The sequence below is a fragment of the Gouania willdenowi genome, chromosome 7 (assembly GCF_900634775.1).
Source record: "Gouania willdenowi chromosome 7, fGouWil2.1, whole genome shotgun sequence".
NCBI lineage: Eukaryota > Metazoa > Chordata > Actinopteri > Blenniiformes > Gobiesocidae > Gouania > Gouania willdenowi.
In genome coordinates this window covers 21,020,018-21,046,644 of record NC_041050.1, presented here as the reverse complement: position 1 = coordinate 21,046,644, position 26,627 = coordinate 21,020,018, and the positions used below count along the sequence as shown (strand labels likewise).

The following is a 26,627-nucleotide window of genomic DNA, read 5'->3' as shown; positions in this document are numbered from 1 at the left end:
CCGCTGCAAATACTGTGACGTTATTGTTCAAAAAACATAATAGAGAATCAAAAAATCAAAACAGATTGAAAAATATGACCAAAACAGAATATAAAGATATCAACAGAGCATCTGAAGAAACTAATTTGAACTTTTCTGTACTTCTAAACAATCTAAATATACAACAAAATGCATTTAAGTGCTAAAAAAGTGGATTTTGCATGATATGTCCCCTTTAAGTGGCTATTGGGATTTTGAGTCACAAAAGTGTGTGCCAATTCCACAACCGAGTCCAGTGTTAGCGCTGTGAGCCACAAATCCATCAACATCCCCGATCGACATCCAGTGACGCCCAACACGATCGGCAGCAGAAAAAGTAGTGCACTTTGGGCGTCCAGTAGTGCAGTTTGCATTTACATTATGGGAATTAAGTATAATATATATTCTATATTAAATGTTTGTTTTAGCTGTAAGGTAGTTTGAGAGGGAGGAAAGAAAAAAAAGAGAGAGGGAGGAGCTCACATTCTAGGAGGCATGTATTAAGACAATGGTAGGAGGAGAGAGGATTGTCAACAGGAGGAGTTTCCCGTAGGTGTCAGGAATGGGGAAAAATCCAATTGGCCTGTTTGGAGCTGACTTTTTACAAAATGTGGAATAACAAGGGAGGAAGGAAACAGAACGTTTTCAACTTTGTACCTCTGAATGAGGCTAAAGGGATGTATAGCACTGTAGCAAAACCGTTATAAAGTGATTTTTTTCATCATACCTCCCCTTTAAATGTAAGAGACAATTCTGACTCATTTCACAATCTGTGCATGCCCAATATTTATAAATGAGAGCCCCTACATTTCACCGAGAAGTTAATGTCATGATTATAATTATAGCTAGCAGTTAAACAAAAAAAATCATGAAAGAGCTATTGCATAGACAAGATTAGGTTTGCTACTGAGCAGGGTACAATTTAGATGTCATCACCCATAAACAATTTTATTCTATGAGTTTAGACATTACAGACCTGCAGTATATCACATGTACAGTATACTGTGGACTTTTATTTTGCACATTTATCCAAAGTAAATAATCAGGTTGTAGATATTGATAGTTCTTTTATAGAACTGCAGAGTTTTTAAGGAAGACTTGGTTTGGAATAAGTCCATTTACTTTTTTCCAGCTGTGGCAGAGCAAATCACCACGATCTATATAAAACATTAAGGAATAAACAAAACTTTTCTTTTGTCAATTTTAGGTTCTCAAAGTAGATTAGGTTACATTTAATAACTGCTGTATGTAGATGAAGTTTGATGCTAAGGTCTGAGCTGGTATGTTCAAAGCAAAATGTGGGCTCTCTCTCTCGCTACTGCAGTTTAAAGACATGAATACAGTATCCAGTATGAGTCTATGAGTCATCTGAACTTAAAGTTGATAAAAATCTGCAGGAATGGTCATGATTTTTGCAGCTGTGTGTGGGTGGGTGGCAATGTATGATACCAGTCATGTTCCTTTACCATGGATCAGCCTCCTGTAATCACGTTTTCTGCTCCTGCTTTCACTGAATCATCATCTCTACACTTTTCCTGCTTGATCCGAGTGAACATTGTTGTTGCTTAGCAACAAGTGTGTGTGTTAGAAAATAGGACTTCATGTGGACATCTGTCTGTTCCCTCAGTCACTAGGAGACCTGTTAAAATGCCAGACACCAAAAGGAAAAAAAAACAAACTTAATTATAACAAGTCACTTTAAAAACCCCTAGGCTTTTGCAATTGATCTTTCTCATCATTTTATTTAATTATAGGAGTGACTGCAGAGGGGAGGTGTTGCTCTCTTGTTAGAGCCTCATGGGGTGCCCTGCAAAGAGGCCAAGGTGTATGCATGTCCAAGGTCGCTAAAATCAAGCGCAATTACAAAAATGTATATTAATGCTTCAAAGAATACATCCATTAAAAAAGCATGAAAATATTAATTTAGCACTGACATTGCAACAATGTGCAATGTAAAATAAAAAAATAACATTTTTAAAATTACCCCACTAATGTGAGCATTAAATAATAATATACAGGTTTATAACTGACTGGGCTGCTAAAAGATAGTGTTGAGCAGTGTGCTCTCATTTCATCTATTTGTTGTTGTTTTACCCCTGATGATGAGGAAAACATTTTTGTTGTACAGTTGTATCAGATGACGTAATGCGATCATGTGACTACCTGATTTGCTAATCACCTACACCTGGTGTAAACAAATAAAAGAGCGAGTGCCCATGGAAAGGGTGATTGTCTTGCACACAGAAGAGCTGAGTCTATTGTGTTATGTCCTGCTGCGAAATTCAACTTTGCCAACAGATAGTCAAATTAAATACAGTGCTGTAAAAAAGTATTTTGCCCCTTACTGATTCCTGATTATTTTGCATATTTATCACACAAATATTTTGGATCGTCAAACAATTTTAACATCTCACAAAGAACACCCAAGTAAATATAAAATGCAGATTTCAAATGATAATTTTATTTATTAAGGGGAAGAAAAAAAATCCAAACCCATCTGACCCGATGTGAAAAAGTAATTGCCCCCTAATGTTGAAATATGCGTCAACTGTGTTGACCTGCTACACCCAGGCATGATTAAAGTTATGATTGCTGAATCAAGAGATGACTTAAATAAAACCTGTCAGACACATTGAAGTAGGCTACAAGATCTCATAAAGAAACAGGATCCAAAGAAGCTTAAGAACAAATGAGAAACAAGGTGATGGAAATTGATCAGTCTGGAAAAGCTTATAAAGCCATTTCTAAGGCTTTGGGACTACAGCCAAGCACGCTTATATAGCCATTATCCACAAATGGAGAAAACGGAATAGTGGTGAACCTTCCGAGGAGTGGTCGAACAACCAACATTACTCCAAGGGGCAGATTCACTAAGATTTGAAATAAAGGGTGGTAAATTACTTGCGTCCCTAAATACTTTGGTGATCCAGTTCCCTCACTAAAATTGCAGCAATAATTTGTGCGCATGTGGAAGTAGTTAAGACCGCCCTATTTAAAGGAGTATTTAGTGCGTCTTATTTTGAACGTGGAGGAAGGAGAGCTGAGTGTGCGGAACCGACAAATTTAATTTGAATTAACAGAACTGGAGGTGTTGGTAGAAGAAGCAAATAAGCACGTGATTGAATTACAGCAAAGACATCAGTGTCAAAAAGCTTTGACAATTACCACCTCTTTATGAAGCGTGCTAAATTTATAGGAAAAAACGGGTGCCGCATTGTGATGTGCTGAACACGCACAGTCTTGATTCCCTGGGGTTCGTTCCCCTTATCAGCGCGTAGAGTGACCTTTGCAAACGTTTTAATACCCAGAAACTTTTAGTGAATCCACCCCCAAGAGTGCAATGACAACTCGTCCAGGAGGTTGTTACATCTGGCATAAAAAAACACAGTATTTGAGAAAAAGAACATCATATAAACATAAGCATGGTGGTGGCAGTGTTTTCTGGAGCTGCTTCACTGCTTGAGGACCTGGACGACTTGCTGTGATTGATAAAACATTGAGTTGTGCAATAAAAATCCTAAAGGTGAACATCCTACCATCAGTTTGTGCGTTAAACCTTAAGTGCTCTTAGGTTGTGCAGCAGGACAATAAACCCAAACATACTAGCAGTTCCACCTCTGAATGTCTCCAATTAAAACAAAAAGGTTTTTTTGGCTGAGTTAAAAGAGATAAGATAAGATAATCCTTTATTTATCTCACAATGGAGAAATTCACTTGTTACATCTGGCATAAGATCACTCAGGGTGTGCAGAATATACAAGAAATGTGCAGACAGTTAAATAGTAAAAAGAGGTATCTTATGTACAGTAGGTAAAAGCAAACATCTTGAGGGGATGTAGTTATAACAATTGGGAAATAAGAATAAATACAAATGGAATAAAACAGACTATACAAACTAGAGTATCTAGGTGCAAAGTTTAGAGTTCTAGTGCAGGTTGTCAGTAAGTGACGCTGGTACAGGGAATAAAGTGGCGCTGATACGGAGATTATTGCACGTAGTTTTTGCAAAGGGGGGTTATTGCACATGTTACTTTAGGGTCTTGTTGTACAGTCTAACAGCAGTGGGGATGAAGGCCTTGCGGTAGCGCTCCTTCTTGCACTGAGGGTGTCTCAGTCTGCCACTGAAAGAGCTGCTCAGCTCCTCCACAGTCTCGTGCAGTGGGTGGGAGGTGTTGTCCATGATGGAGGTGAGCTTGGCTCACTTCTGCAGTCTTCTTCCAGTTTTCTTCTACAAAGAAGACTGGGCCAAAATGCCTTCACAGCCATGCAAAAGACTTCTCATCACTTATTGCAAACACTTGATTTCAGTGTTTGCTACAAAGGGGGACACCACCAGCGTTCAGGGGGAAAATACTTTTTTCACCTCGGGCAAGATGGGTTTGGATTTTTTTTCCTCTCTTAATAAATAAAATCATAATTTAGAAAGTGCATTTTGTATTTACTTGTCTACGTGAGATATTAAAATTGGTTTGATAATTCAAAACATTTAGGAGCGGATTCACCAAAGGTTTAGTGGTATTAAAACGTGTGCAAACGTCACTCCACGCACTGATAAGGAGTACAAACTCCAGGGAATCAAGACTGCGCATCTTCAGCGGATCTTGTAAGGCATGCAGAAATATGGGAGGAGGAAATGCTCATGAATTAATGCAGTGGGAGCAATGCAATTTATCAGATCTGGAACTGTTTGCTGTGATTGTTTTGCTCTGCCTGACAAGCAGGTGCAAACAGATGCAGTGATCCGCTGCAATAAATGTTGACAAAAAACGAAAACGAGTCCAGTTCACCTTTCTAGTATAAGACAATAATTCAAATAAAACAATAGTCAATATTTACAGCCACTGAATGAGAAAATAAAGTGTGTCTGTGTCTGTGTGTGTGTGTGTGTGTGTGTGTGTGTGTGTGTGTGTGTGTGTGTGTGTGTGTGTGTGTGTGTGTGTGTGTGTGTGTGTGTGTGTGTGTGTGTGTGTGTGTGTGTGTGTGTGTGTGTGTGTCAGAGAGAGAAAAAAGCTTCACACCTGCGGCGGTGCGTTTGGAGTCTAGTGACACTGCGGTGGGGAGAGGATGCTTTGTCGCTATGGGAGATGCGCTCCAGTGATCTGTTGACCGTCAAACTCTTGTGTCTTGTTGATGGATGGAGCATCAGGCCAGAATCAGCTGATCAGATGCATAACTTGTGCAGTGATGGCACAATATGAGAGTGTTGTGACACAGCCCTACTCAGGGCGTCAAATGTGCTGGATGATGGTCAGTAGATCATCACGAATCCGCCCTTCAAGTGTGATAAATATACAAAATAATCAGGAAAAGGGGAAAATCAGGCTTGAGCGGTATCCAAATTTTGATATCGTCAAACCTCTTCCCTATTGTACCACAATATACAGTATTACCGTGACTAATTAAAAATGATGACGTAAGGCTCAGACAGCGTCACCAAACTTTTGACTTGTGCCTTCACTGTTCTGAATACCAAACACAGATAAGATTTTTTGTTTGTCCGTTCACATTTCTATTTGAAATATGACCTGTATCAGACTCCAGTGTGAATAGTTTGTGGCTCCAATGTGACCCTCATGTGCATTGACGCGTTTGTCCCAGAGTTTTTGTGCAGCGGAGCTGGAGAATGAATGAGCAGGTGCAGAGGAGGACAAGGAGAAAGGAAAAAGAGAGACAAATGTTTTGTCTTGGCTTTTTGTGGTGCCGATTTGCTTTTAAACACAGACCATTTATGATATGAACCTTATTCAAGCTTTGACCAGAACCCGCCAAAGCAAAACTGAAATCTACAGGTCCGACAGATATTAGGTATTTATATCCATTTTTTCGTCATACAAATGACGTATTTACGTAGTGGTAAGCCTGCTTTTATTAATAAATTGTTAATGTCAACATCAGATCAGCACACAGGGAAACAATCACACGTCAAACACAGGTACTGCGCACTGCGGTGCCAGAGACAGCAGTGGATCTATTTACATAATCCACGTATCAAATATAAGGATAATCCATGTTCTTGTGCAGAAAAAGGATTGATTCAACAGTGGATGCTTGTGTTTGAAGCCTGCCTTAATTCGTTTCCTGTCTGCTCCGATCAGAGCAGTCACTGACAGCCGAAGCACAAAACTTTTTTTTTGCAGCCAGCACTCATTCACTCAGCTGTTGCTGGACATAGAATCATGTTTAGTCATTAAATAAATTATATTTGATATTTAATCCTCATCAGCTATATAAGTGCATTGCATTTTTTTTGTTTTTAAACGGTATTGAAACTGATACTGTTGCTATTTACGGTATTACCGCTCAAGCCTATGGTAAATACATTATCTCATAAAAACACAAAGTGCATCTAAATTCTTGATTAAATGTAGCTTATATGCGTTATCACTGTGAATGAAGTATGTTCCTCTTCTCATTGAGAACCTAAGCTGCAACAGTGAACAGTCATCCTGTCATCGCTGTCAGTCTTATAGCTACTGTATATCACTTGTTTGCAGTTAACATTTTGAACTTCTCACTGCTAATGTGTTTTGGCCTCAACCAACAAATGGACAAACCTAAGATCACTGATCAATGCCCGAAGGCAGTGATACGAGTGAATGTTGTTCTTTTTAAAGGATAACTAAACCCCAAAAACACTTTTTTGATAATAATAATAATAATAATAATACATTTTTAAGGTCACTTTACAGTGCATAATAAAACCACATAAAAGTTATGCTAAAAACAGAGACAGGGCAGTGGTGGTCAGGTGGGAAATGCTGTTGTGAATAAGTGGGTTTTGAGTATGGCTTTGAATCGTGAGAATGAGTTCATGTACCTGCTAAAAAGTCAAATGTATTTGAGTACGAAGTTCTGTTGTTAATTGAGTGTTGTCCAGCTCTTCTTGACATCAAGGCATTTTTTATTTTCCAGCCAAGACACACATCAACCACCTTGGGTTGTGTTACTCTATCTAGATACCCTACTAAAATCTGTAGGAGATTTATTCAGGTGTGTGATCCTTTGATGTATCAATGGGATGTAGACTCCTCGAGACCTTTGAAGTCGCGGTGACCTATAAACGCCTGTGTTCTCCCTATTATCATGATTAATCTAGAGAAAAGCTCCTCGTCTTTGTTCTGCATACAATGTCTGAACTAAATTGGCCTCCTTTGCGGAGCTGTCATTTATTCCTTCTACTTTTTTCAAATCTATAATCAACACCTTGATCCCCCACATGCTCAAAGCTGTCTTTGAGTTGAGGTTTCCATCAAATTAATAATTTATGTAGAAGAGGATTTCTGAGTATGGATTGAGTTTATTGGACGTGATTGTCGTTGTGGTTTGTATCTCTTTAGACATTGCTTTAAAAACTGATTGTGGTACATTTGAATCCTTCTTCATCTTGAAAAAAAAAAAATATTTAAAGAAAAACAGGAAAACAGAAGAGATTAATGTCAAACCAAGATATGAAACTAAAAAGATTAGAACTAAAAAGTAATACAAGAAGATGGCAGATAGGGAAAATAAATATAAAAAATATAAGGAGGAAATAAATGATTGTAGAATAGAAAGATGAAGTAGATAAAAAAAAAATATGTAATTAGTTTGACAACAAAAGAAAATTTGAACAATGAGACACTTAGAGTCCAGAAAAATGGAATAGACATACAAAAGAGGCAATGAGGATAAAAAGTGAGCAGTCCAAAAGGTCAAAAGTAAAGATTAAAATGGCTATTGATAATCAGTAAAAACACCAGCAGTTTTGTGTGTGGTTCTTTGTTGCTATTGGCAACTGATCATTAGAAGTGTGCTGCCCATTTATTGTGACTGTGAGGAGTCGTCTTCACTCTGTTACAGCTGCCACACAGTCGTCTGGCCGGTCAACAGAGCTATTAGGCACTTTGTTCCTTGTATAACTAGAGAATACTGCTCTTATATTGACTGCTGGTTAATTTTATCGCACACATACATCTGACTGACTGAGCTGTCAGTTCCTACTTAAGGATGAACGAATACATATATCTATATATAATCACAGCTACGTGCAGTTGGGCATATAGGAGAATAAATTGCATGTATACATATATGCTCCAGAGGACAGCGCACAGCTGCAGTCTGCATTCACTGCTACAGCTATTGCTATGAAGTGACATCAACGAATCAAATTTATTAAATTAAATCCACCTTAGCCGTTCACACTGAGGTCACATTGAAAAAGATTCGATCTGTTTTTCATTCAGGACCACATTTGAAAGTGGTCTAAATCTGATTTGAAAAAATCTGATATGGGTCGAATTAGAGTGTTCAAACTGCTTTTAAAAAATCAGATCTGGTCAATTGAGGATTGGGCCACATTAGCTTACAGTGTGAACACAGCCTCATATCATTGAAATAACACAATTCAAACAGGATGTTGTGATCAAAAATACGAAGGATCCACCTAAACAACAACACTACTGATGGTAATCATGGATATGGACCCAGATCTATATAAACACTGGAAACAAAACTCAGACTGTGATTATTTTACGGAGACTGAATTCAATGTGGAAACCAAGATTAAAAAAGGTCTGTCATTTATTCATTTTAATTGCTAGGTGGTGGGGTGATTAAGGATTACATTAAATTTAAATTCAAAGTGTTTATTGTCATATGTGCAGTTAGAAACACGTTTTCTTGTAGAATGAAATTACTACCTTGCTTATGAACTAAGATATAATAATGTGTTTATACAAGTTAAATCTAACAGTGGAAAATACAACACTGCCAATAGAACTAACAACAGCAGTTAGAAACACGCTTATGAACTAAGATATAATACATTAAAATACTACCTTGCTTGTGAACTAGGATATAATAATGTGTTTATACAAGTTGGATCTGACAGTGGAGAATACAACACTGCCAATAGAGCTGACAACAGCTGAATTAGCCTTGATGTAGAGACAAAACAAGCTGCAAACTTGTGTGTCCAAAAGAGACATTCCCGAGTGGTGACATTATGGATGAAAAGGGAAAAAACCTTCCAAACACCTTCGAAAGAGGAACTGTTCTTGAACTGGAGGAATGCTAACAACGTCTGGCAGGGAACAAGGCCAACACGAACAATGATAGAGAGGAGGAGGACAACACAGATGAGAATACACAAAAAAGGACTGTTCAACTCAAGAATGTTTGACCAGAGAGACATGTAAACCCATGTAAATTTGCGATGGTAAAACAGGGGACGGGACCCGGATAAGCAAACTGCTTCTGTCGTCTCCTTTTTCGGCATGTATAAAAAAGAAAAAAAAAAAATGAAAAAAAGTGAATGTAACCATGTCGGAAATAAACTGAATAAATAAAAAAAAAATAAATAAATAAAATCATGCAAGCAAAAACCGTATTTCGGTATATATGAGCACTAAAGGTGACCATGGCTCAGTGGTAGAGTGGGTCATCCAATAACCGAAGAGTTGGGGGTTATAATCCAACCCTATCCAAGTCATTGTCAGGTCCGGCAAAATATCTGCCACAGGTGCCATGTAACCTGGTACTACCATCCGCAGGTTGAAATGCCGGCGACTAAAATGACAACCAAGTAAGTAAATTTTATTTTTATAGGGCTTTTCACAGATAAAAGTGCAGGCAAAAATAAAACTAAAACAACAGCAGCAACATCACAAAAGCATAATAAAACACAAGATAATTTAAAACAACAGTAGGAACATCATAAAAGGTTAATAAAAATTAAAAGCCATTTAACCAAAAGCCTTTCTGAAAAGCGCAGTCTTGAGATTATTTTTTAAGAGTCCACACAGACAAGCTCACAGAGGGACTGGTGGAGGCTATTCCAGAGTCTTGGTGCCACCGCCTGGAACGCTTGGTCACCCAGGGTTTTAAAATCTGTTTGTGGGGTAATGAGGAGACCCTGGCCTGATGACCGAAGGGTGAAGTATAGGGGCACAACAAGTCAGTGATGTATTGAGGGGCCTGACCATGCATCGCACAGAAAGTAAGGACTAGGATTTTAAACTCAATACAATAATTAACTGGAAGCCAATGAAGACCAGAAAGAATGGGGATAATGTGGGCTGTTCTGGGAGCACCGGTCAAAAGTCAGGCAGCCAACTGGCCACCAGTGAGGAGGGTGAGAGACTGGACATCTTACAGAACAAAAAACAAGATCTGTTTAATATCCAATGTGACCAGTCCCAGTCGGGTACAGCGGTATCACCAGAGGTTGCCTACTAACAACTTGTACACTCAACCAGCCGCTGCAACAGGCATTAGTGCCAGTTGTCTTGGCCTGTCCTCGTCAGTGGAAAGCTTTGATGATCAGCCAAGATAGTGCTGCTGGTAATGCAAAAGCCAGCAGTACTTTAAACCCCTTTTTTGCAAGCAGTTTTATGAAAAAAAGTCAATGTTATAATAATGGCTTAAATTTATATAGCGCTTTTTTCAAGGAGAATCAAAGCTGACAACCACAAACATTCATGCACAATTCATACCCATTCATACGAGGCCATGCTGCCCAAGGACATGACGACTATGACTTGGATAGAGTGGGATTCGAACCCCCAACCCTTCGGAAGAGTAGTATCAACAATCAGACCCTCCATGATTTCACGGCCAATTTTTGTGATTGTTGTGACCAAAATAATGCTTTTGCAGCAGCTTTTTAAAAACATTGCGGTGAAAAGTGCATTAATTTTAGGTTTTTTTTTTTAACACCACATGATCTAGGATGTTTGAAGATTATCCAGAACAGTTATTTGTTAGTTTTTAGCCTTAAAAAATCTCCAGGATTCAATAATTTAAGCAACATACACTTTATTTTAAGTGTAAAGAACATAAACAAATGTCAGTAACACTGTCAAACATGTTGCTTAGGTATATGTTAAACAAAAAATATATTAAATAAGCACATCTGTAAGTTTTGTGTAAGATGCTATTTCAAGCCAGGATCCTCCCAGAATCATGCTTTTCCAGGAGGACAATGATGATGTTCAATACACTTCTCCCCTCCACATCTGGAGTCTCTTCAAATATCATAGCAACAGGCTTTTGTGTTATATGGGTTGTAAGTGCCTTTTTTTTCTTTCTGATAAACTGCACCAAGGTTTTTTTCTTGATGCTGATGAAACCCAGGGATGGCTCCTCCATTGATTACCTTTTCTTTTAAAAATGTCCTCATTGCAGAGTGGTCACTCTTATAGAGGGGAATATTGACTGTAGTGCATGTTGCAACCCAAGCTTCACAAACCTGTTGAAGAGGGACATTTGTTAAAATGATGTATGAGAAAACTGTTAAAAAGTTGAGTTTAAAAAAAAACTGATGTGATGCTCCTTCCACCATATAGTTGTTTGCTGTCCACCGCGGGGAATCCACCTCCTCCACCCGCAGCTGTTCTGTCCTCCGTGCTGTGTTTGTAGTGTCTCTGTTGCTACGCTACTCACTTCCGGGTTCTGTACACTCGCGCAAAAGTTGCTTCTTGCACTGACTTTTCTTCCTAAAACAACAAACTTCCGCAAGTACACACATCTCATTGCCAGTTTATGTCCTCATAACAAGTAATCAGACACGGGAGACGTACTGGTACTGATCGTTGTCTTTATTTTGCTCTTTCACATGTTCACACACACGGCTGATGACACATGTAACAACCAGAGACGGCGTCTCTCAAGGTCCATTTATAGAAATGTAAACAAAGGCTAAACTAAAGCTTTACCATTTAAATACATAACAATAAGTGCAGCTGTACTTTTGGTTAATATGTTCTTTTTTTAGAGGGGTCGTCCTCTGATCAAGAGGTTGGGGGTCTGATCTATACCAGTCTATGTGTCCTTGGGCAAGACATTGAACCCAAAGTTGCTCCCAGTGGTTGACTAGCGCCTTGCATGGTAGCTCTGTCCCATTGGTGTGTGAATGTGAACGTGAATGAGCTGATACGTAAAGCACTTTGTGACCTCTGTTTGTGAAAGCTGCTATATAAATAAACATTACTTACTTAGTCACTTACAGTTCTTTAACCTATTATACTGTAGAAGTTAAGCCATATACTAATTTTACTGTGTGTCTGTGCTTACCTGGAACAATATCTCCTGATGGCAAAATTGGTATTAGCGTAGTTTGGTGGGATGTACTGCCGATGGTGATCGGTATGGGTTAGCCAATTGTGTAGTGCTACACATGCTTTGACCACTTAGACAGTCTTGGTGGGACAGTATTCAATTGTGCGACCAAGGATCCTCCATCTAGCTGACAGGATGCCAAAAGCATTCTCTATTGTCCATCAAGCCCTGCTGTGGCAGTAGTTGTATACCTGCTCCGGTTCTCCCAGATTTGAGCCTGTTTGAAGAAACAGTGAATATGGAAATAGAACTTTAACAGGTGCATTAAAAGTTATTTAATTTCAATGTATTTTCAATAACTTTCAAGTGCTGAAATATAAATACTAGTGATAGTGGTGAGAAAATGGGGATGTTTTCTTTTGTGTTTACATGGAATTAACTGAACAGCAAATTGTCATAAGCAAGATAGGCAAGTATGATGAAGCAAAGTAGCATAACTTTTTCAAAAACTTATCTGGATCGTGTCGCATCAAATGTTCATCCTGAGGTGGTGGTATGTCCAGTGTGCCATTCATGAGTTTGTGACCAAACTCACTGTCGTGGAAGACACCACTATTACTGTGGCGTCCACAGATCCACTATTGTGAAATGATAATGGGTGTCGCACACAGCCATGAGGACTAGGGAGTGATACGCCTTATAGTTGAAATCGCTCCCAGATCTTGCAGGGCAACGTATTCAGATATGCTTCCCATCCAAGGCACCTGATAGGTGTGATTAGATAAAATTGTTAGCAAGTGATGGATGAAAAAAAATGTTGATTAAAGATAGATATGTATACATAGTTATAATTTAAAAAAAAAAATAACAAACCTAAAAGGTTAGGATAATCCCAAAGTTGCCAAAAGTCACAAGCAATGACTGTCCACTGATGTCCAGAGGGGGGAGCCAAATATTCAGGAGTATCGCTTGGCAAACCTGTGGTAAAAGATTTTTTTTTAGAAAATTAAGAAAAAAAATATTAAAATAACAATCAAAATTTCAGTTAGAACACATATACATCCACATATCTAAATCCTTGAGTATTAGACGACAATAAACAAACTAACAATTTCAGCAAACAAAAATGTAGACACTATTAGAAATTACTTACATGCAACGACAGTTTCTTTTTTAAATTTCCCCAACATTTGATAATTAAAACAATATTGAATTGAATGAATCAAGGGAAATAAAACATAGTCAAGAATTACTTAAAAGTTACTTCTCATGTGCCTCATATTGTCATATTTCAACATGTCTGATTGTGCAGCTGATTCACTTTTGTCATGGTCGGTTTGACCCTTATTTATACAATTGCCATAAAGAAAATAATTGCTGCTTCTTCCTCACACATTTCTAAGCATAAGATGACAAATAACAGGCTATTCATAACCAATCTGTTGTGATGAATCATTTTCATTCAGTAGGATATGGGGAGACTGTATCTGAGCAGTATCTGAGGGTTAACCCTGATCCCACTGAGGTGATGACAAAACTGTAGGCTGCATTAAGTGGTGAGTTACCTAACCTGCCCCACATCATATCATAAAATCTAAATCAGGCCAACATATGAGTGAAATATTTTCCATTACTCGCCTCAGAGACTATTGCAGACACAGTTGATGTGCCCAGCCGGTAACTGGCTGTAACACTTTGCTCAGAGCAGCCGGTTGCCAAAACTCTGACAGCGACTGCCATCCTCTGTTCAGCATTGATGGGTGAGTGGTGACTGCCATGGTGGAGAAGGAGTGGAGCTATGTGCCCAACGAGATGGTCAAACTTTTCTCTCGTCATTCAGAAGTACAGAATTTTTTTCCTCATCCATACTTTGCATGTCCTTCACTAACATTGATTCAGATCTGACATTCAAAAGTCAGATCGACTCAATCACAAAAACAGCCTTCTACCACCCAAAGAACATCTCCAGAGCAAAAGGTTTAATGACTCAGAAAGATCAGGAGAAACTGGTCCATGCTTTTATCTCCAGCAGACTGGACTATTGTAATGGTCTTCTAACAGGAATCCCCCAAAAGAGCATCAAACATCTACAGCTGGTTCAGAACGCTGCAGCTCGGGTCTTAACCATAACAAAGAAAAGTCTAACACTGGCTCCCAGTCAGCCTCAGAATAGACTTTAAAGTTCTGCTGCTGGTTATAAATCTGTGAATGGGTTTGGTCCAGAATACATCAGTGAGATGTTAGTCAGGTATGAACCCAGAAGGTCTCTGAGATCTATGGACACAGGTCAGATAGTGGAGACCAGAGTTCACAGTAAACATGGTGATGCTGCGTTTAGTTGTTATGCTGCAAATGTGAACATTTTTAAATTACAGTTAAAGGCACTCTTTTACTCTTTTAGGCACTGCGTATGATTGAGAGGGAGATTTTTGGTCATGTTGTTGATGTAATGTGTTTGTTTATGATTTTAAATGATTTTACTGATGATCTTAAATGTTTTTCTGTTTTTGTTTTGTTTTTTGCTGACATTAATGTTTTTTATAGTTTTTAAGCTGTTGAATGTTTTCTGTTGCACTTTTTGATCATGTAAAGCACATTGAGTTGCATTGTGTCTGAAATGCGCTATACAAATAAATATGCCTTGCCTAAGTTGCCTCGCCTAACATGGCGTACTCCCCTTCCTCGTCTCGTGAAGCATTCAATGAACGTACATTCCACTGCCTCTTAATTTGTCTCTTTTGTAAAGCAACAACAGGAGCAGGTCCTCTTCCTCTTCGTCAGTGTAGGACGCCATGACTGAAAATGTAAACAGCGTGCAAATTATTGTGGGAACTGTCGTTTTGTGGGGAAAGGATTCTGGGAAATGTAGGATTTTAAAGAAATTTCACAGGAATCAGAATCAGCTTTATTTGTCATTGCACATGTTACAGAGCAACAAAATTTCCTTCAGGTTCATCCACTGTGATGTTCCGCCCCAAGTCCGCTCGAGTATATGAGGTCGGAGGAGCATGGACAGTCCCCGTTGAGTCCATTGTGCGTGGAGTCAGCCCGAGTATGTTTAAGCCTTTAACACCACATGTTTTGTTTACACAAGGGACCAGCTGATTGCCCTGAGAGAGCCGGCTACCTCTTCCAAGGATGAGCCGTCCATCCCCAAGGAAATTAGGCGACAATAACAAAAGTAATGATTTAAGTCCTATATCCCTGCAGTAATCACGGGGAATGTCAGATTCCAGGCAAATAAAATGGATAAAATTTAGGCACTCACAAGAAGTCAAAGTATAGGGAATCCAGTATGCTGTGCTTTACGGAAACGTGCAGGGTTCTCACCAGGATTTTTTTACAGCATGGGGGTGTGGCAAGCAAGCAAGTGAGCGAGCGCTGCCATCGCAAAAGATTTTGAAATTTATTACTCTTTGAGGGCCAAAATTTGTGAAGTAAAGCCAGTTTTTTTTTTAATCTTTGTTAGTGCCTTACCTTTAGGGGTGTGCCATCTAAGGGACCTTTCGAATCAATTCAGGTTGCAACGATTATAATCACAAATTTTTGTGCATCTTTTTTTCTTTTCCATACTTTGTGGGTATTTCATACTTTGTCTGTATCCATTCATTAAATAACCAAACAAATGTATCACTATTATCTTTATTTACATCAAATCAGAAAATCTAACAGTAATCATTTTACAGAATAAATAAACAAATATAAAAATAACTGAAATATTAGCTTGTTCAGCTAATTCAATCTGATCTAACACAAAAGCCTATTCAGTAAAAATAAAGACTTCCAAACAAAACTTAAATGAGCAGCATAAATCCCATGACACTAAACATTTTGCTGTGCACAATCAAAGCAGCTTTAATAAAACCTACCACATCAGCTCTCATAACACTTGTGGAATTTGGGTTTTTTAATAAAAATGTGGATGGATAAAAGAACACAATTCATTATTAATGGCAGGGACTGGAAATGCTGAGACAGTTGTGCAGCTATAAGAAAAGGAGGTGGTGGTCAACATGCTTCCATTCACTGTACTCTGCTGTGCAGTTACACAGCGATCCGTGTTTTTGAGGAGGGTCAGTTTGGTTGGGTGGCCGACATCACCACCGACCTTTGGCACCAACTGTTGGAAGTTGGTCCCCGTGTCGGGGAGCAATGAGGACAGTCCATACCAGATGTGAGGGGGCTACGTCCCGGCCTGAGAGCCGGCGAGGTAACCATGTCCTTGGCCCCGGTTAGCGGTGAGTTGGGAGCGGGGCGGTGCCTTCGCCACCGGGCCCGTCCATGCCACAGTATGTTTGAGCCTAGAGGTGGGAGAAAAAAATCGATTCTTAGATGCATTGAGATTCGGAGGTGGACGATTCTGAATCGATTCTTTAATTTCCAGTAATCGAAAATTTAAATTTTAGAGGCCCTTTAAAGGTCTGAACAAAAAGGCCGTGGAACTGTAGCGTGCAGCGCGTTTGCAGAGGGACACTTTAAAGAGAGCACCACAACAAGGATGCATGGATGTGTGGGAGTTAAGGGTAAGAAACACTTTATTAAAGGGAGAAGAGAGAGAGGGCTGTGGACAGAGGGAAGGAGTGAGTGGTAATACCTAAAACAGGTATTTTGGGATCAATGTGTCTAAAGTTAAGCCCACTACGAGTTTTATCCCACAGTCCAAGGCATGCCAGTGCATCTTAGACCACTGTATGTGCAAGAACTACCACTGCAATCCCAAACGCTGCCCCAGACCCGAAGATGCAGCCAGGCTAGCAGAAAGAGCAGGGGCTTGGGAGCCCAGGCAACCCCCCCCCCACGGCTGAGCAGCACTCCAGATATATATGTATGTATGTATATATATATATATATGTATCAAATATCTTTTATTGAGCAAGCAATTCACACATACATTAATCAATATATATCAGGCTTGTTTTTATAGTTATTACAATGTGCATGTAGTCCTGGATTTATTAAAAGCTCAGATATAATGACAGGCACAGAAGTAATATATGAATATGATAATTAAGAAATAAGTGCAATAACATGCAATGTAAAGAACAGAGAACCAAACAGAGTACAAATAAGATAAGATAAAAATAAAGGAAGAACTAAAAACCCGCCCACACAACCCCTACCCCCCACGACCCCTAGAGACCTTCACTCTTCAGTCATCTCAGTTGTTACTGTACCAAATACTGTTGTATTCGGCCATCAGATGCAAGATACGATACGAGCAGTTCCCAGGTTTTATTGAATTGTTGAAGTCTGCCCTTCAGAAAATATCTTATCCTCTCCAGGTGGAGAGTGGTAGTGAGCATTTCCAGTCACATCTTAGACGTAGGCACAGTTGCGCTTTTCTACAAAGTAAGAACTAATTTTTTAGGATAGAAAGTGTTGTTGCGTTGCACTTAGTCCTCTAGAGGTCAGATATGTTCCAAGAATAATGAGCAGAGGCTCTGGTTTAATTGAAGTATTCATGACCTCAGACATAATTTTGCAGATATTGATCCAGAAAGAATTAATCTTTTGACACAGAACAAAACTATGGAGAAGAGTAGCCATAGAAGACTGACATCTATCACATGTAGGCGATACCTCCAGGTATATTTTGTGTAGTTTTTCTTTCGAGTAGTGGAGCCTGTGTATGATTATTGGATGAGACAATGTCTTGCGTTATTTGAACAAGTATGTGTACTCTCAAGGCTTTCCTTCCATAAATCTTGTGAAATAAATTCACCAAACTCTTCTTCCCACTTACACTTATAGCTTTCAGATGAGGGGGAGCTCATTGATCATATTATAGATATGAGGTATCAACTTAGCTTCATATGGGGACAGTTTTAGACAGTCATCTATTTTTGATAATGTTACTGTCAAACATTTTTGAGTGTTTCCATATATAATCTCTAACTTGTAGATAACGGAAAAAATTGTTATTCTCAAGTCCATACTTCCACTGTATTTGTGTAAATGAAGCGAACACGCCTCCTATATAAAGGTCTCCCACACAGTGGATGCCCTTTACGCTCCACATATGGAAGGTTCCATCAAGATTAGAGGGAGCAAAGGAGGGGTTACTAGCAATAAGAAGCGCCAGGGATACAACACTAAGATCAAGATTAGACTTGATTTGTTTCCAGGTGCGAATCATATTGTGTATAACAGGGTTGTTACTATAAAGTGCTTTATTGGTCTTAGTTGGAGCTAGTAGGATTGCACCTATGGAATATAGATAACAGTTTTCTCGCTCCAACTTCAGCAGGTGATTTTTTTTCTAAAGAAATGTTAAATGGGAGATTATCCAGGTGACTCCAGGTGTTAAGGTGGATTGGCATGAGAGCACTTTTGGTCCAATTGACCCAGTAACTGGAGAAAAACCCGAAGAGATTGATTTTGTTAAGAAACGTTGGAATAGTTATTTGAGGACAAGTTATGTATAGAAGGATGTCATCTGTCAACCTATTTCCAAGGGGCTCAATTTGCTGGCTAGAATTTTGGCAAAGAGCTTACCATCGACATTCAGGAGCGAGACAGGACGGTAGGAGCCTACTTCCTGCTGGTCCTTCCCTTTTTTGCGAATCACTGTAATAACAGCCTCAGTCAAGGTAGGTGGGAAACCCTCATCCGACTGGACCTGTATAAATAATCATAATAGGTAAGGGGACAGAGTTTCATTAAATGTCTTGTACAGTTCCCCTGGTAAACCGTCGGCACCAGGTGTCTAGATTTAAGCGAGGCAATAGTACTTTGAACCTCAGCCCCACTTGGGGCATGGGCTTCCACTTGGGGTGCTCCTGAGAGTGCGATCCGGCAGAGAGTGTGTGTTGCTTGCAGCAAGTATACCTGTATCTTCTGTATCTTGTGTGTTTTTTATGAGCGAGTGTTGGGACTGTCAATATTCAGGTTGCAGACAAAGAACCTGAGGAGCTACTGGCTTCTATGCATGTTTTTGGTCTTTTTTGACAACTACTTCCATGCTGATGAGCTGGATGTCTGCTGTCTTATCACTCACAGTCGAAACTCCCTCCTATCCGTACAGGCATCCACAACTGGCATCGTACCATCAAACATTCCTACGGAACTCTGTAGACCAGGACAAAGGCCTAAACATCGAAAAACAGGAAGGAGAGGCAGCTTTCACCGGAGATTAACCCTCTGGGGCTGTTTTTTCATTGTGTTTGATTTTACCTTTATATTTCATATAAGGAAATCCATAAACCTTGCATGTTTGGTATCATTTTTTTCAGGAGAACCTCCCAAATATGACTGTGAAGTATGTTCTTTAATACGGCATACTGTATTAACAAAGTGGATCTAAAACCACTATGAAAATTAAAAATCGAGTGGGAAAAAAGTTAGTTTTTTTTACTATAAAAGTCACAAACATTTTTAACTAATCATTTTTATTGCTTGTATAGCAAATCTACACTATATACTAACTAACTTATATACAGATTAATCAAAAAACACAGTTATATATAGCTATTTACAGTAAATGGAAGCAATGTCTCTGGTGATTTTGTACAACTATTTACAAAAAAGTATGAATCACAAATACAGGGAAAGGTAAATTATCTGTGCCTCATTGTGTTGATATAAAACAATAAACAAATATATTAGGCACTACACTACACTCTAATCTCACTCACTACACACTAACAGTCAAATCACAGTAATAATCACTATTATCTCAAATCTCTCAACTCACCCTCTCTTTCTCCGTCTCTGTTTACCTGTCGCTTGAAAACAAAATTCCCGCTATATGTGGACATTATGATTGGACAATGGCCTTCTTCTTCTCAACCAATAGGAAACAGCTATAATGAGAGGTTTCAGCGTGGTTCTTTCTTGCTGCACAACCCTTTTGCTTTCGTTTTAGACGTGCTCTGCAGCGGTCTTCCTGCAGCGATCTTCCTGCACGGACAGCTGAAGAAAATGTCACAAAAAAACACACGCACATTGATCACGCACGTCCACGCTGGCGCGTCCGTCGGCCCCAGAGGGTTAAAGACGTTTTGGCTCGACCATCGTCACAGGCTCCCCCCCTCCCCTCTGTCCTGCTGTCAAACGTTCAGTCCATCAGGAACAAGATCGACGAGTTGGAGACTCACACCAAGTTTAAAAGGGAGTTTAAGGACACTTGTGTGCTTGCTTTTACCGAAACGTGGCCGTCGGAGGAGGATCAAGACTCCGGATTGTCTTTGACCGGATTTGATGGCCCTATACGTCTAGATCGGGACCCCGAGGCAACCAGGAAGAGCCAAGGAGGAGGTGTGTGCTTTTACATAAATCAAACTGGTGCAGGTACTGCAACACTGTGATGATTCGGGAGATAATTTTTGTACTGCGGACATTGAACTGGTGTCAATCTCTCTTCGCCCCTTTTACCTTCCTCGTGAATTTCATTAACTTTTTTATACACGTGTATATTCATCCGCATGCCATTGTGACAGCGGCTTCTCAACTGATCGCTGACGTCACGCATAAACTGGACACATTTAGCACGGAGTCACCAAAGTTTATTATGGGTGATTTAAACCACTGTACTCTGGACAGAATGCTCAGAGCTTATGAGTAGTACATCACATCCAACTACGCACAGGAACACTACGCTGGATCTCTGCTATAGTTCTGTACCGGGTGCGTACAAATCATTGAGCCTTCCCTCCTACGGTGCATCCTATCATAGCAGCGTTTATTTAGTCCCTGTTTATGAGCCATCCTTTAGGCGCTTGAAGAGGGAGGAAAATATAGTTAAAGTGTGGACTGAAGAGAGTAAAGTCAGTCTCCAGGCCTCTTTGGAGTGTACTGACTGTCCAAAGTCCAAAGACTGTCCAAAGACTGTCCCAGTGTACTGACTGTCCCAGTCAGTACACTGCTTCTTTAACTCATTCAGTGTCAGACATTTTCAGATTTTCTACCCCCCTCAGTGCCAGCCGTTTTTGAGCATTTTGACTGATTTTAAAGACCCACAGAATATTTTCTACGATGACTATCTGAAATTTGACACCAGATTCTGAAAGATTGAAGCCTCTACTTTCATCAAAAAAAAAAATTGTTTCTGGCTCGTTTGATTCTTTTGTAATCAGCCATTGAATAGTGCAAGTTTTACACAAATCTTCAGTTTCAGAGCAAAAAGCTGAGAAAACAGCCTTTTTGTAAAAAAAAAAGAACAGAACCCATAAACAAGCAAGAACAAATGTAGTATATACAATGGAATGAATGAGTGAGTGTGTGTCAGAGTTATTATACTAATTTCATTTGTTTTGTTTTTTTTTTTATTTTGTTTTTCATATTTTAGTTTTTATTTTTTTAGTTAGTTTAACAAGTAATTAAAAAAAACCGGGGTGACAAGGGAAGTGTTTAATGAACATATATAATTTAAGACCTAGTTTACAAAATATGGACATATTCAAGATTTTAAATCATCATATTTAGTTTGTTTTTAGTTTGTTCATGTTTCTTTGCCTTTTCTGAAAAGTGCTTTAAAATTGATCATACCGATCTTTGTCCATGTTGGGTTTGATCCTGACTTTTGAAAAAGGAGGCAGGCAAAGAAAACCTATTGAATTTCTCTTTCTCCATTTTGCTTCTCTTTCTATCGTCTCCAACTCCCACAGCTTCACCTGTCAATTCAGCCACTTTATGACGGACCACTGTGATGTTACACAACACCCCCTCATGGCGGGAGGTGGTGTTGTGTAACTAAGCGGCCACATTCAACTCAGCACCACAGTATTTTTTTCGATTGCTAACAAGCTTTGGTCGAAACTGAAGTCACATGTTCAAAACTCTTAACAGCCTGCATGTCCATCATGATCTCAGTTCAACAGTTACTCTCATCCCCAAAAGTGTTTCTCACCAACAAAACACTTCATACACGTCTCAAAAGAAGCTCATTCAACCACAACACTAGCAACCAGTCTCACTTTGAAAACACACATCTTTCCCGCCATCGTCCCATATTAGTATTTTTTATCCCGTATTTTAATGTAATAATAATTAAAAGATTTTAAAAAAAATTGTTCCTCTGCCTCTCCAAACTGAATGCTGTCACTGGCCTCGCAAGAACTGCCATCTGAAGTGGCCTGGGTGGCAGTTCTCGCGAGATTAGTGCCGACAGCGGCAACAAACCCGGAAACAGCTTAGAAGAGAGATGGGAGAAGACGTAAAAAAACAAAGAACTCGTGTAAATACCTTAGAAAATGGGACAGAGAGTTTATCTTCCTAAAGAGCAGCAGGATGGGACACAACTACACGTTTTGTAAGATTTGTAGCCAATCACAAGGACCACAAAATCACTCCTTCCAAAAAGTGTTAAAGGATGTAAAGTCTGCAACAAATGTGTATAATAAGTCATCAGTGAATACCAGATAACCACGAGTGAGCATGAGAAATTACAAAAAAATATGTAATGAAAATAAAATGTAAATGTCCAACTTAAAGACAAGCAACGTGAAATTACATATGCAATGTGTTGACTCGTATATTTACTGTAAGTATATCTATCTATTAAAGCAAGGACTCTCTGTTTGTCTGTGTCTGTGCCTCAAATATCTCTGGTGTTCAGGGACAGACAGAGCTCATACCTGGTACATAGCTACAGCTTGGTTCAAAGCTGTGCAATGTCGCATTAGTTTGTACTGTAATGCTACAGTTATATGAATAATTTCATAAAATTGTCTACCGCGAGCGAAGCACAGCCACTAGAGTCACGTGTTTGCCCAGAGCCAATCACTGCATAGCTCCGCTGCGTGCCAGAGCCAATCACTATGGCGAGCTAGAGTCACGTGTGCGGACAGAGCCAATCGCTGAAGCGTGCACACAGCCACGCAGACTTGGACTGCAGACACACGAGAGAGAGGGAGATAGTTGAAGGCTCTTTCACAAGTTTTGAGTCCCTGTAGATTTCTCTTTTGAGGAAACATACTTTTTGACTGCTCCTTATTTGGTGATTACATTTCAAAACGTTTTTATTTTGAAATCCCCGCAGAATGAACGCTGGTTACACCGGTTAGTGTTGAGGCCGTTTTATGCTTGACGCATCCGCGAGGTCCGCACGGCTCCGTGCGTACAAATGATGTAATTTATTTTATGTAATTTACCTGAGTCGTACTGCTCAGGTAAAAGGAGTTCCTCAAGGAGTGTGTCGCCAGGACCAGAGTTGAAGAAGAGAGATGCTGACCTGCTTGAAAATAGATGAGTAGATTTTGAGAAAGTGAGAGACACCGTTACAGCCACCATTAAGGACACAGCACACACAAGGTTTGGCTGTGTGGATGCTGACATGCTGGAATCCATCCCAGCACACAAAGTTGAGGCAGTCAAACATACAATCTACCAAGTGCTGTATGAGAATATAGAATTGAGGTCACAAAGAAGTGCAATTCTTTTTTAGTATATTTTATTTTTTTTGTGACAGTGTGTGGCAATAAAAAACAGTTTTGTATTTACATTCACTGCAGTCTTGTATTTTCTTCATTCATGTTCAGCATACCTTCTGATTACATTCTCCTGCCAGGGAACAAGTCCCTGTGGTGTCAGGAACAATGACCTGAGATCATTTGGAGCTGAGAGTGCTTTGCTGAGATGGCCAATGTCCAAAAGGTTGTTGTGGCCTGCTACCACTGCCCACATGTGGTACAGGGACTGTAGTTCCTGGAAGGTTGGCTCTTACAATTTAAAGGACAAGTCGACCACCTTCGCTTTCTTTTCCGTCTCAGTAGTAACAAACGATAACAAATTTCCTTTTCTTCGAGGAGAAATAGGCGAAGCAGACACACAGTCTCGCCGTCGCCGTCATGTTGTAAACAATGGCTACTTCTTCTACTCTCCTTTTGTACCGTGGTTGGCGTGTGTTTGTAGTTCACTGCCCCCTACAGTTTGGTAGCAGAAGCCGCACAAAGTATAAATGCAACATGCGTTGTTTAATGCGGATTCCGTGTGTCTCATTTCCGCGCAGCACGTTGATGCGTCCAGCATAAAACAGCCTTTAGACCAGAGGGGAGGAGGGCCGTCTGAGCAGCATTCACACTAATATACTAGCAAAGCTCTCAAGTCTCACGCATTGGGTGTGAGACGCACCAATTTCAACTTGATGTAAGTCACTGAGTGCGTGCATGTGCGCGGCGTGTGTGAGCCCACGGAGGAGTAGTGAGACACACACACACACACACCATGTTTTCTCTGGAAGTGTGAGCCACACACATGATTTATAGATGAAGTCATTCTCATTCTGCTCAATAAGTTACATCTGTTTGTATATTAATTACTAACCTTGGATGATAAGCACCACTGCACTAAGAAATGTTAAATGCTAAATACAGTAAATAGTTGTATTTGTACGAATGTATGTGTCTTTTATCAGATTCTATGTAAACCGCAGCATTGGTGCCAACTTTATCAATTTATCATGTGCATGTCCCACATCACATTGAATTACTGTAAAAACAATTACAGTATGTAACAGTTTAACTTTTACATGTTTTTGATGTATACGAATTACCACAATTTATTGTATTTTTTACAGAAAGGTGGTATTTTGTTGTGTTCTTGTTTTTATCATCTAATTCAAATTAGAGAATTTACCTGGCAACATAAATTGCCAGCAAATAGCTGTAACTTCACAGCTATTTACTGGTCAATCTACTGACACTGGCTATCTACTTCATCACTCACCAGTGATGAAGTAGATAGCGGTCAAGCTGGTAGTCCCAGTTGGAGCCGTGTGCCTCCACGGTCTCCACGAGGGTCCCTGTCTCTTCTCCCACTGCGACGGCCGCGCCATGAGGGGGGAGATAGGGGTCCTGCTCAGATAGGCTAGCTTGGTGTGCTAGTTTTCTGTGGAGGCTTTTGACTGTGAACACCGCACAGTGCTGAATCTGTGGATGAAATCTGTTACCTCTTCAAATAGCCATGTGTGCATGAGGGAGGTCCCACATAAACAATAAAAAACTGTAATACACACTCTACAGGGAGAACACACATTGCCTGTAGTTTTACAATATATCTCTGTAGAAAATTGATGCTAATTACTGTAATTATTTTCTTTACCCATGATGCACTGCAGTACACAATTAAACTTTGTAAAACACAAAGAAGTTACTGTATATTCTTACTGTAGAACCTACAGCAATCGGTTACAGTGTACATATACCCCTTTATAACACTACAGAGTACAGAGTATGTACACCTCTTTGTATAACCGACCTTCAAACACATACTTATTCGGCCATAATTGACAACTCTACTTAAGCTCCCACATGAATACATAAAGTACTTCCGACAGGCACTGTACTAGTTAAATTAGGGCTGGGTGATATGTCAAGATTCAAGATATATCTATTTGGTATATATACAGTGTGTGTATATATATATACTGTATATATTTATATATATATCAATATCTGTGATATTGTAATATAGCAGATATTTATATATCAGCAAATTTAACCCAGAATTTTATTTCTGGTCAGACTTCATTTCAAATAATATTATCAAGATTTATATTGTATAACACCATTTTGAGAAAATATTTTGAGATATGAGTTTTGGTCCATATTGCTCAGCCCTAGTAGGAATGTTCACAGCATTTCAATGTTAAAGGTCGACCTACCAGATTCTAATCACATAATTGTATTTAGTAAGTGGTTTACAAGTGGCTATTTTAGATTTCTTGTACACTTGTCTTAAAATATAAGGGATACTGGAGCTTGGTTGGGGTGGTGGGACGGCTCGTAGCGGGCGCCAGAAAATTTCCCACATTTTCAAATCCAAAACTTGACAGGTATGCTCAATCGCAGGTGCATGGAGGGGTCAAAAGTTTGCTGTGGCTGCTGCTCAAAGTAAAAGATTGTCAAAATCTCAACCAACAATTCTAAGTTGTTGGGAAGAAAAAAATGCACCACAAGGCAGAAAATTGCATGCAATTTGTTAAAAATGTTCTGGGGGAGGACCACCAGACCCCCTGGAGGGGATTAATTTTCAATATTCCCCAATATTCAAACAAACAGTAATTAGCAGTGTGAACATCAGAAAACCGAATTACAACTAGGTCTTTTGAATGTGTTAACACTGTATTATCTTTTTTCCAGATGGCAAAGTGTATGCAATGGGAGGTATGGGAGCAGACACTGCACCACAAGCTTTGGTCAGAGTGTATGAGTTGGAAAAAGACCACTGGCAGCCAATAACATCAATGCCAACGCCTCGATATGGAGCTACGCCCTTCATAAGAGGAAACAAAATCTACATGTTGGGTAGGAATTCTAGTTCATTTATTGATTCTTGTTTTTTAAAAACAGTTTTAAGGGATTATGAGGGGCCTTACTCTTTTCAGTAGAATACTGATTTGAACAAGCACTGATCCTGCTCTGATGTACTTGAATTGATAATAACAATCACCAAGGCAGTTTTGTTAGTGCCTCTGATACAATTTAACTGCAACTTCAACATAAAAATGTACAGTTGTGAATCTTCCCTTGTTTACTGAAAAACTGCAGCATCGATAAAAAAAAAAAAAAATAAAAAATAAAAAAAAACATTTAACAGCTTTTTTAGCTTCTTCTGGCGTGTACTCTGCCTCATAC

At 39.4% G+C, this 26,627-nt stretch overlaps 1 protein-coding gene across 1 annotated transcript in view; it reads left to right on the top strand.

The window, feature by feature from the left end:
* The window catches only part of klhdc8b (kelch domain containing 8B), a 72,161-nt gene that overhangs the window by 28,026 nt on the left and 17,508 nt on the right, over positions 1-26,627 (top strand). Inside the window, exon 4 of the mRNA XM_028453146.1 lies at positions 26,133-26,297. Coding sequence (XP_028308947.1) covers positions 26,133-26,297 — 165 coding nt within the window. The remainder of the gene's footprint in view (positions 1-26,132; positions 26,298-26,627) is intronic.